Source organism: Montipora capricornis, chromosome 14 (assembly GCF_036669925.1).
Source record: "Montipora capricornis isolate CH-2021 chromosome 14, ASM3666992v2, whole genome shotgun sequence".
In the NCBI taxonomy this organism is placed as follows: domain Eukaryota; kingdom Metazoa; phylum Cnidaria; class Anthozoa; order Scleractinia; family Acroporidae; genus Montipora; species Montipora capricornis.
The window spans coordinates 33,122,557-33,135,056 of NC_090896.1; the positions used below are offsets into that span (position 1 = coordinate 33,122,557).

At 40.9% G+C, this 12,500-nt stretch overlaps 2 protein-coding genes across 2 annotated transcripts in view; both read left to right on the forward strand.

Annotated features, from left to right (window-relative positions):
* Window positions 1-12,500, forward strand: part of LOC138032206 (uncharacterized) — a 124,286-nt gene that overhangs the window by 67,011 nt on the left and 44,775 nt on the right. The gene's annotated exons all lie outside the window — the stretch shown is intronic.
* LOC138033356 (inactive tyrosine-protein kinase transmembrane receptor ROR1-like) overlaps window positions 1-12,500 on the forward strand; it is a 22,325-nt gene that overhangs the window by 3,594 nt on the left and 6,231 nt on the right. The window contains exons 2-5 of the mRNA XM_068881098.1: window positions 1,344-1,444; window positions 1,981-2,026; window positions 2,637-3,097; window positions 4,898-4,918. Coding sequence (XP_068737199.1) covers window positions 1,363-1,444; window positions 1,981-2,026; window positions 2,637-3,097; window positions 4,898-4,918 — 610 coding nt within the window. The 5' untranslated portion in view covers window positions 1,344-1,362. The remainder of the gene's footprint in view (window positions 1-1,343; window positions 1,445-1,980; window positions 2,027-2,636; window positions 3,098-4,897; window positions 4,919-12,500) is intronic.

Sequence of the window (12,500 nt, forward strand, 5' to 3'; positions counted from 1 at the left end):
GTTTTGTTTTCTCCAGCACATGACGCCGGCCTTGCGTCATTTCGGAAAAGGCTCGGGCTCACACCTGACTCTAAATAACCATGTGGTTATTTTAGTTGACAGTACTCTTAGTATGTCATTCGTCATTCATCATTCATTCATTCATTCATTCATTCATTCATTCATTTATTCATTCATTCATTCATTCATTTATTCATTCCGGCATTTTTAGATTCATTCATTTCTTTATTGATGCCTTGATGGTGTGCAATAAAAGTTATTGTTGTATTTTGCCTCATTAAGCAAAAGAAACAGATACATAGACAAAGATGTAAAGTCCTTTTATCTTTACTGTAATAAAATAAAGGAAAGGAGCACAAATTGTCAAAATACCAACATTTTACTTGATTTGCGTGAATTGTTAATTTCAGTTTACAGTGTCCCCAATTAGACTAGACACTTACATAAAGTTCCTTTCCTTTTCCTTTTTTAAGGGGGGGGGGGGGAACACTATAAACTTAAATTTACAATTAAAGCAAATGAGGTCAAATTTTGGTTTTTCAGGGGAGGGGAAACCGGGGTACCCGGAGAAAACCTCTCGGTGTAGAGCAGAGAACCAACAAAGTCAACCCACATATGACGCCGAATCTGGGGATCGAACCCGGGCCACGTTGCTGGGAGGCGAGTGCTCTCACCGCTGCGCCATCCCTGCACCCCTTAAATAAAGTTTTGATATAACCGGCACTCTGCTTGCACTCGTCTGCTAGCTATTTCTGTTACGATAGCTTCCTTTGAACTTGCTTTTGATGATTTCTCTACTTTGACGGTTTGACATTTTGACAGCTTTGGTCGCGTTTAACCAATAAACCTTTTAAAAAATTCTAACAAGAATTGTGATTGGTCTGTTTTATCCTGCTTTAGGAGAGTACAGATGAACTGCTGACTCCACTCGCAGGATTTGGAAAATAGAGTATTAGCCGAATGCTTCAGGAAATTAAGAAATTCTTTATTACAAAACAAGTAAAGAAGCCTCGTCTGTGGTCTGTTCTTTTGTAAAGCATTTTTTAAGAAGGGGATAGAGCACTCAAAATGTAAGGAAAACACTCCACTACGTTTCGTGTTTTCCCTACACTTCTTTAGTGCAGCATCTTCTTTGTTATGTGCTAAAGAACGAATGGTGCAAAATATTATGTGGTCTCCCTAAGTCGTGCAAAGAAAAGGAAGAACCTGCACGCACGGAAATTTCAACACTAGACAAGAATGAGTGCTGAGGCAGATTCGACTTAGTCTCACCGGCCTCCTTAGAATAAATCGGTTAAATATATGTTACAATTTTTGTTAAAAAGACACTTGCTTTTTTATAGATCGACAAGACAAGCCACAATGTGCCCTGTAAACAAGGAAGAATATTTATCCCGAAGAATCCCGCTCATAGCATATATGTTTGCTACTTTAATCCTTGAAGGTAATTGCAATTGTTTGCGCAAACCACAAACTATGTCATCGTCCACATAAATCTCCAATAATGCAGATCCTGTGGCTCATTTTTGAAGTGAAGCCGCCAAAACTTGTCGATGGATTGAACTTCACATTCCCTTTTGTCGCCTGCATGAATTATTAACTCCAATCAATCTTGCAAACCTCACAAGAGCCACGCTGATAATCTGCCATTCTCGCGGCTTATTTCGCATCGAATTTATACAGAGGCAAAGAACAAATCGAGGTAGAATCAAACAAGATGTGCAGCTGGAGTACACCCTGGTGTAGCACCCCAGCAGTAATGATTAAAAACACAAACGTTTCGCGATCATCGCTCTCTTGAAGGGCTAACGCCCGAGACGTCAAAGAATGATATATCTCTTTATTCCAAAATCCATTAGGATTAGTCCTTAGTTGGTGTTAGATCATTAATCAATTCTGGCACCGGTATCTCTTTTTTTCCTTGCAGATAATTCTAAGCTGCGCTTGTGTTGACTTCAAATTTAACGTTTTTTTTTTCAGTGTTTGCGACCAATGAAACAAGCGTAAACATGAACAACAGTTCAAGGTAAGTGAACACACGACTCGTATGAACAGGAATAGTTTTTTTGTTTATCTTGGTTATTTCTAATCCAAGTTGTTGATACTCTTTTCAATTCTCAACATGGATGACAAAAATTTACCTTTTTCCAAGACAGGAGAAAAGGTTATTGTAACTATGATTCTGATGCAAGTCGTGTAAGTAGTGCTACTAGTGCTACTATGACCAAAAGACAATTTTTATTTCTCTTTGGATTTTAAAACTATGTTAACTAAACAGTCGCTGATCGATCGAAGTTTTAAGCCTTGATTTCAAAAAGACACTTATTTATTTTAAATGAAATTTTCCTGTTTAATGGTCCGCCATTGCTAACTTTAAAATCTTGAGGGAGCTGGATCGAGGAGAAAATGACGTCAAAGACTTAATAATTACTACTTTAGTTGGCGATGACAAACTTTGTCGTCACCGTCTTGTCGGATTTTTTAGCTATTTGTAGTTGCGAAAACTTGATTAGTTTTTTGTTATCGACAACTAAAATGTAGTCGATAACAACTTGCCTCGTTTGTGGAGTTCCTAAATCATAACTTTGGGAGGGTCGATAATGTTATTTTAATACTAGAACCTCTTCTTTCTGTAGGTGCATTCAAGCGGTACCTGCCGTAAGCGAGTTTGCAAGAAACAACTCTTGCATCTTCTACAAATACACACTAGACGGATTCTGCAAAGACATAATCACAAGCTTGTATGTATTTGGTGATCAAAGGACAATAGCTCATGGCGAAAACCAAATAAATGCATTGCAGTTTTACTATAGGTTCCTTACAATTGGGCAAAAGTGCGCTCCACTATTGATAGATTTGTACTGTCGTTATCATTTTCCACCATGTGATACCACTCTAGAAAAGCCTCGAAAGCGAGGGATTTGTCGTAGGAGCTGCAACCATGTGCTTGACGTTCTGTGCGCAAGAGAGATGGACCTTGTCAGGCAAGAAGCAATAACATTGCCAGGTTTTGATCATGACATGATAAATTGCTCGACTTACCCCGTTGCCAGTGGAGGGGAAGGACCAGAATGCTATCAGTTCAGTTCACTACCAGGTACGTGAGTTCATTATCACAGCTGTGGTCTGGAGAAAAAAAGTCTCTGCTTACGAGCCAGAAGGCTCATCAGGCCGGCGCTTATCTCCGGTTTCTGTAGCATGAAGCGACTAGGAGTATTTATACTCCCCCCTGGATGGGATGCTAGTCCATCGCAGGGTTACCCCCAGCATTACGCCGGTACCCATTTATACACCTGGGTGGAGAGAGGCACCGTGAGAGTAAAGTGTCTTGCCCAAGAACACAACACAACGTCCCCGGCCAGGCCCCGAACCCAGCCCACTCGATCCGGTGTCGAGCACACTAACCATGAGGCCACCGCGCCTCCCTGTGGTCTGGAGAAGGATCCAACAATTTCCAACATTTTTGTTCCAGTACTGAAAGAAGGTTGTTGAATGCTGTTAGCCGTGCCAGCAGCAGATTTCAGCAATGTTTGCCAAACATTGTAGGACGGTGTTGACAGTGGTGTTCAAAAGTATCCAATAACTCTGAACAATGTTGGTACTTGGCACGCAATGCATTCATCTCCACTGAAACCTTGCTGCGTAACGCGCCTATGTGTCCTCAACGTTGTTGCAGGAGCTATGCAAACATTACTGTTCTACGATTTGGCAACTACTGAACAAACTGGAATAAGTCATATGTATCACAAAAATTGGGTTCTATGAAAGGAGCTGATAAAGGTATACCCTAGGAGTTATGGGTGCGGAAATTGCAATAAAATATGTCAGTCAGACGGGTAATGAGAATGAAGAAAAAGTGGTGCGTTTTGAGTCTTTGATCATTTTCAATGCCTAACATTACCTCGCACAGAATACCTATTGTTCTCGGGACATTTACTCGCAGTGTAGTCAAAATAGGCCATTTTCGAAATATCAAATATTCAATTTGATAGTGAGGCAGCGAGGACAAAAACACTAGAAACACATTGGAATAGATGTGAAGAATATTTACATATCATCCACTGTCCTTTATCTTTGTCCTCTAAACCTCTCTTTCAAGCTAAATTAGCGGTCAAGCGTGACTAGAGTGGCTATGATTGGTTAAAAATCACGTGCGCTTTCTCTTACAGGGAATAACTGCGTTGATCATTAACTTGTCAGGGCAGAGTTAAGAAACAAGAGACCTTCCAGGTCATTGTTTTCTCTGACTTTTTGAACGCGACAAACAAACGCAATGACTATTTTCAATGTCTCAAAATGCCGGCTTTGTGACTCCCGCTTAAGAATCACTTATTTATCAGAAATAACTGATCGAAAGAGGCACTCCGTTTCTAGTTTCTTCGAAACATAAACAAAAACAAAAAAACTGCATTTGTCGGACAACGTCGTCTTACGGGCAAAGGACAGACTGAAATTACCTCTTTGCGAGAAAATTTAAGAAAATGTCAAGCATCGGCCATAAGTCGATTCGTTACTTAACGGAGAGAAATAAGCGAGATTAAAATTGCAATTGTTGGCCTGAAGTTGTGCACAAACGCGTATAGGTAGTTTGCAACCAATCTCTAGTGACACATATGACAATGCTGCAATATGCAATTGCTGGTGGACGAACAAAAGGAGCTAATGAGAGACCATTTGTTTTCGTCCACCAACATGGCGGCGATGACGTAACGTGAAAACCACCTATTTGTGGTGCTGTGTATATCATTAAAAAAGAAGCCCAAGCAAAATAAGCTTGCCTCTTTCAGTTATCCAGAACACCCTCAAATTCCCCCATATCTTCCGTGCTGTGGTTTTTTTTTTCTTATAGAACTTTGAAATAAAACTATAAATGTTAATTATATGTTTTCATTCGCAGATGACGATACCAGAAGCACAGGTATGCAGAAAACCTTTTAGACATTTTTTATGCCGTCACAAGCCCACTGTGATTTGTTGTCTAAGGGATCTTTTTTTTGCCAGTACTGGCCGGTCAGACCCGTCAGTTTGCAAAGAAAATACACGAATTTGAAGGAACACTTGCATGATAATCCCACGCATTCTTCTGTGGGAGTAGAAATCATCCGCGAGGTGTCTTGATTTGAAAGCATTGTAGAGTCAAATTGAAAGCGTCCTAACTCTTGTGCCTTCATACAGTGACGACGGTGTGGAAATCAACGTAGGATTGCAAACAAGGCCTTGCACGACAGACATTTAACTTTCATTCGACGCCGTCGCAACACAAAAGTCTGATATTCTCGTGTAAAAATTTCGGGTGCCTTTGGTTTCTCAAAAAACTACTGTAGGTGCCTTTGGTTTCAATTCTGTCTACCGTTGAAATCTCACACAAGTGTACAGGCCCTTTAATTTATATACATTCCACGAAGTGCCATCTATCCACTGGATAGCTACTAATGTGTACGATGGCGCCATCCACCCTTTGAACTCATTTTCCAAGCAGCTCTCCGAAAATGATTCCTGCAGAAATCATTTGCAAAAAATAGCTACGCAATGCGTACATGTGTGGGCTTTGCTGCTTTCCCCAAACGGTCAATCACATTTGCATCTCATCCCCTCAGCCTTTCCCAATACTCCCCCCCCCCTCAACTTTTTACATTTTTCTCCTCACCTATCCATCAAAGTGTTTTTATTTAGACTGTGAACCCCTCTAATATTGGTTTGTTTCCAGGGAAATATGCTAAGACCTCCAATACGGTATTAAGCATGCAAAATACACAAGTGAATTTTGATTGTAAAAAAGCGCCATACTTCGTACCCTGCGAGCAGAGTCTCTTCGATCTTCCTAGATAAGTCGGGAAGAGGAAGAAGACTCTGCCAGCCGCCTCCATTTTCTTTGATTTGCCGCTCATTCAAAGAATTAAAGGAGTCAGTCCGGTTAGAAACCAGTTGTACCGGTTTCAGCCCAGAACGCATGCGCCTTACTAGAAATTGCTGACTAAATAGGTGCCAGCGTTTCACTGTTCATGGTTGTCGTTTCTCCCTGGAAAGAAGTTTTTGAAAAGGTTGAGAACATTGATCTGGGTAAAGTTAATTCTTGTGAAATAAGCAGTCTCACGCAACACCAGTCAAAGGCACTACTTAATCTTCTATGTGGCAAGATTCGTTTTTTCGTTTACCTACCGGCCATGGGAAGTTGCTGATTTATCAATTTTGCCCTATTGTTATCAAAGAACTTACCTCTCTCGGATTGGGACCGACCGACCTATTAGTAGTTTTTGTTTCCCTAATTCTATCTCATAAACCGTAACCTCCGGTACTGACATGAAGAACGACCCTAGTCTGCCGGGAGTGACATCACAATCATTGAACCGTAACTGCTTGAAGGGAGTTGACGTGTTTTTAATCGCTTCGTGTTCTGTCAAAAAGTTTGCTTTTTTTCCGCTGTCACAGGTAAGTGTTTTTTCCTTTTTCCCTTTACTTTTCTTTGCTGGAGGTGAATCGAGTTTTGTACGAGTTACTTGTTTCTATTTAGTCTAGAATGACCTTGTTATGGCGTTCTTTGATACCGAATTGGTGAACACGTGTGTCCGCCATTTTGGAAACTCTTCGCCTCCAGTTGTGGTATTTTAGCCTTCGAGGCCTCCTCTGACATTGCTATTTTGTCGTTGGACGGAAATTCTCTTATTTGAGTTTGTAAAATACGTATGAAAGGTGAAGTGAACTATATAATAGTCGCGTTTATGGAAAATTCACCTAGAATGACCTCGTGTAGGCATTCGCGTTAGTACCACGTGGCGTCTGTTAGCCAGCTTTAACCGTACGAATTCCGTTGTACGATAAATTTCAAAGGTGAAGTGAACTATGTAATAGTCACGTTTATGGAAAATTCACCTAGAATGACCTCGTGAAGGCATTCGCATTAGTACCACGTAGCGCCTGTTCGCCAGCTTGAACCGTACGAATACCATTGTGCGGTACATTTCAAAGGAGAAGTGTTCTATTTCATAGTCACATTTATCACAAGTTCACCTAGAATAACGTTGTTAAGGCGTTCACCATTCATGTTGTTATCTAGTGGAGGCGCTTTACAGCCTGAAGGCCAGCCAAAGAGCGGTGTGCAATCCTGATTAGGAGGGAGTGTATAATAATATTCATTTGGCTGTGACCTCCTAAGGCATCCATAAGAGCAGACCTGGGATCTGGTCGCCATGAGGCAAACCTTGGTAGCTGAGCAGTGAGAGCTGTGGTATCCAAATCAGTGCTTAATGAGAAAATGTCTGGCAAAGCCTATCAAACAGCTCAAGGTTAAGTTGCATTAAATGATCTGAACGATGCATCTACGTTAGCAGAGCCTGCAGTAGCCTGCTTTTAGCTTCTGTTAGATCATGATCGAGGCAAATGACTCCACTGTGGGCACTTAAAAGCCTAAAGACCAGCCAGAGAGTGGTCTGCTTTCCTCTATAATTGTTGACCAGGAAATCAAACCGTCTTTTGGCCGGTCTTAAACATCTTAACGGCAGTTTTGTCGACTGACGCTGCCTATCAATTTGATACTAGTTATGCCTGTTAGGCTGACGAAGTTAATCGAGATAATCGAGGGAAGCAGGTACCCTTATTAAGCGATTTGACTCTCAGGGGACAGAAGTGCGGTACCGTAGCAGCTAGTTGTTTCTTGTCACTGCTGTCAAGGATCCTAAAGTCATTGGAAATGATGTCAGAGATTGCTATAAAATTATGTCTGTAGGTAATCCACCAGGAACAAAGTGTGACAATAATGAAATGCCACTGTACACCAAAGAATGGCATGGTACTAATGTGTGAACGTAGTATCTCAGTGGAATGAAATCCCTGGTTAAGCCTATTGTGTAAAGGTTTTGATCCACACAAGTCACATTGTTAGCTCCTTCTGAGCGAAAGCATCTTTAATGTTCATCAGCACTTTGTTATGTCTAGGACGTTTTCTCAAGCTAGAGGAACTTTGTGTGATCCAAGATCACTGCATGAACTCGGGGAACGCTTTGGCTATTTTACCAACTTGGGTGGATGGCCCGTACTAATGTTTCATTTTGAGACCTACAATGCAGCTGTTAGCTTTCGGCATTTTAAGTTGGATGCAGTCAACGCAGTCTTTATTTTGCCTAACCCGTGGGGAGCTTATTTGGCCTTCTTAGTTTTTAGAACTCGCCTATTATGCTTGTCTCGTTGCCTTAAACCACAGGAAATTCCTTTACTTTCCTTTCTAGAGCAGCTCTATGAATGTAAGTCCTTACTCACGAGTTTGACTTCTGTTCCCTGGGAATTTTCACCAAGGTTATGGAACATCCCCTGGCGGTCCTTAGGCATAAGGGACTTTCAGTGAGTTGCTTCTCTGGTAGTTGGTTTTATATTGCAGGAAAAGGATGTTCTTGGTTGCTTTCACGCTATGTGAAAGTCAGTTCAATTATCATTAAAACTGTTTTGACCCCCACAATCGAAAGGGAATCACTTTCTTGGTTCTCACTCTAGATTCTGACTTGATGAGGGTGTAACTATCCGATAAAGCCGAAACTCTTGTGTTTCGAAGCTTTCAGTGAGAAGGAGTTTACTATTCGCTTTGTTGTTCAGGTTATCAGAAAGGTATTGTCTATCACTACCAGGGGTCCAATTTGGGAAATGACATTACCGTTATTTAGACGGGATAAATTTCTAACCGTGGCCCATAATACTGAGGATTATGATGCCCTCGCGTCTTTATTTTGCTCAGCTAGGGCACTGAGTTACAAATGTGGGTTGAGAATGTCCCCCAGGCGTTTCGTTACATTGATCATCCACTAGTGGCTTATATTTTTCAAACTGATGTGAGTGCTAGTGGCTGGGGCATTACCTGTGCAGCTAATGTTTCTTGCAGTCTCGGGAGCAGGAATCGCGGCACAGTAATTCTAATTCCCAAATGTTTGGTAAGATAGAGCCCGACCAGGCCAAGGCATCTTAGTGGTGCCATCATGGGCCACTCAGGCTTAGTATACTCGAGTACTACCAATGATGGGTCAGCAGCCTTTGGTCTGGACTCCAGGCAGCCAGCTGCTGGTCCACCCGTCTGCTAGTAGCACGCATAGAGTGAAAAATCAGCTCAAGCTGATTGCATGGCCCATTATCTGGGTATTCTATCAGAAGTGACGCTTTTCTGAGTACGTTCCCGAGGTGTCGTTCTACTCAGAGACACTACAGCGTTTATCCTTTGAAATGGGTTGTATTCTGTAGTCAGAGAGAGTTCCCTCCACGTTCCCCAGATCTAGCCTTTGTTTTTAGAATTCTTATATAGGGAAGATATCGTTCGCGTCACTTATGGTCATTAATGTGCCAACCAGATCCTCGTTGGCGGTCGAAACAAAGGCTCTTTAGTTCCTGTGGTTGGCACATTTGAATAACAAGAGTAATGTAACAGATTGTAAACAGATAACTTCCCTATACCGAGTTCCCCTCTATGTCATTGGGCACTGATCACTGCTACATCAGCTTTCTCTCGTATGATTAGCGCCGAGAATACCTTAGTTGGCCAACATCCATTTGTTCATCGTTTCTTGAATGCTGCCTTTGGGAGCAAGCCACCCTCAAATAGATTTTATGGTATTTAAGATGTGCAGCAAGGGCTGCAATTTGGGAGACTCGCACTTGCGTTAAAAGGAACTCTCGTTAATACTAGCCACATTATCAGCGTTAGAAACAATATTTTGCTACGACATCAAGATGAGTGCATGTGTGTGTGTGTTTCTCGCTAGTCATATTAGCAATGCTAACACTGTTAGGAGCGTTTGGAGCTATAACTTAACTTTGTTCATTGCTTGTTTAGAAGTATTTGGTAGTTTATACGTAAATTGTATAATAAAATGGATATATTACGACATTGTAAACTTGGAGTATGTTTAATTGGTGTTTTGGGCTCCTCATAGTGTCCTCACAAGCTTTGAAGGCTTAATGTCAGTACCGGAGGTTACGGTTTATGAGATAGAATTGGAAAGTTAAACGAGACTTTCCTGCAAGTTGAAGTTTGATTTGAATTCTATCTCATAAAGAGTAGTAACCGAAGGTGTCTGACATGCCCACCTCTCCCTCCCTGTGCTTGTGTCGAGCTCTCAGGCCTTGGTTACTAATCCTCTTTATGGGATTACTTTTTGTGTCTAAATGTTCCTCCACTATGAGGAGGAGGATTTGAAATAATGATTGTGACGTCACTCCCGGCAGACTAGGTTCGTTCTTCATGTCAGTCACTTTCAGTTACTACGCTTTATGAGATAGAATTCAAGTCAAACTTCAACTTACAGGTAAGTCTCGTTTAACTTTCCAATGAATTCGCTCATCGCGTACAGGTCCCTACTTCATTATGCATGCAGAATAAATTAATTACGCATTCGCGCTATTGTTTTGTAGAACAATACGTATACCCAAGGAAATCGAATATATACATGGCGGAATCCTTGTTACTATATTTTGCCGTGCAAGAACTTCGCGGGAAAATAGTACTGTCATATCTTTAATGAAAGCGAGGCTGAATGAGGCTCGGTTACATTTGAAATTAACTCATGCTCAATACGGAATGCCGAGGCGGCTGGCAGAGTCTTCTTCCCAGCTTACCTGGGAAGATTGAAGAGACTCGGCGCTCAGGGTAGCCTCTTCCGGTCTAAACATCGGAACTGTAAAGAGCACAATGCCTAAACTCCGAGGCTTCGCCTAGCGCGAGGTCATAATTTTCAGAAAGACCAAGAAGAACAGGTATTATCAGATTTAATGCACCCTTCCATTGTTATCAGGCCAAAATACTTGTTGTGGTCACCCAGTGGACACGTGAGGTCATTGCTTTTGTCACTAATCAGCACACAAGGTCAAAATAGAAAAGTAAATTAAGCGTCGATCTCTTTTCTGAAGGATCAAGATTTTTTCAAGATTTAATTTTGAAGTTTCGCCCCAGACCACAGGGCCATAAGAAAGATATGCATAAATAAGGGAATTGCAAGTATTGAGTAGGACAGAAGTTGGTAAGAAGTGTCTCAGTCTTGCGATAATAGCGATAGTGTTGCTTATTTTGAGTGCCACATTAGCCACATGATCATTCCATGAAAGATTACTGTCTATCAAGACACCGAGATACTTTACAAATTGTTTTCCTTCCAGATTTCTAAAAGCTTTATGTTCATTTTCAAATACTTTTTAGCTTTATAACTGATTGGATTTTCCGTTCATATGGATGAAATATTACATAATTGGATTTTTCGGTATTTAGGGTTAAGGACGGTGCCTACTAATTAAAGATATTTTTGCCCCGGTGTGTGATAATGCAGGAAATGTAGGTCTTAACAAAATTGGGGGTAACCCAAAGATAATTCATGAATAATATTTGAAAAAAGCTTTAAAATACAAAGCAATGTATGGCGTTCTTCCTCAAATTGAAACTTAAGTATCTCTCAAAAATGCATGGTTACCCCCAATTTTCTTTTTGAATACCAAGAGTACTTACTAAGATCTACTTTCTCCGGATAGTTTTAAACCGCGCAAAAATATTCCTGCATTAGTAAGCATCGGCGAAATCCGAGTACCTAGAGATGCGCAGAACGTATGCGCAATAACAATAGTAGGCACCGTCCTTAATTTATTTGCAAGCAACCAGTCGCAGACATTAGTTAACTCTTCATTGACGACAGAGTGTGTTTCTATTTAACATTAGTTTGTATGGTTCGACTTTTGGCCATATTTGGTAAATCACGCGACAAAAACAGAAAATGCTTAAACCTCAGCGGGTTAACTATGTTTTTTTAACAATTTTTTAACGCAAGAGTATGAGAACATTCTAGTATGAATTTAAAAGAAATTATTTCTCAAAAAAATTATGACGTCATAAGGCCCTCCTTTGATACGCTTTTCAAAATAACAGTTCCATTTTTTGTTCAAATAGAAATTCCATGCTACCGCCTCTTCCTTTCGTTTTCTTGAAGCTTTGACTTGTTTTTCACTGAAACGCAAGGCAGAGGACTAGGGCAAGTTGCGCATTCGCTTCTGATTGAAGTGATGTCATATTTCCATTGAAAAAGTTACTTTATAGAACCATCCATGTATTTTTTTTTGAAGGGCTCTTTGTCTTTCTGTTGTTAAGTGCCACCCCCCCAGTAGACGCGTTTCGTGTTCAAGGAGAAAACAGTTTGGAAAATATTTTGTCCTGCATTTTTCGCCGGTTTCATTCCAGGCTTGACATAGATAGGTGTGGTCAGGACCACACTGGTGGCAACGTAGTTGTTATTCAAGTCAAGCATCGGCGCGATATAACCTTAAAGCTGAGTGTTTATTTTCCATTTGTCTAGATCTGCTTTTTGCTCTGTATTACAATGTTTTTGGCATATCTTTAGAAGATTTTTAATGTTGAATCTGATAAGGTTGCATGATGCCTCGACGACCTATGACAGAAGAGCAGAAACGAAAGAAGAGAGAACGAGAACCACAAAACAGTATACCAGTACTAGCTCAAACTTGGTCCAAGAAGTTACTCCACAAAC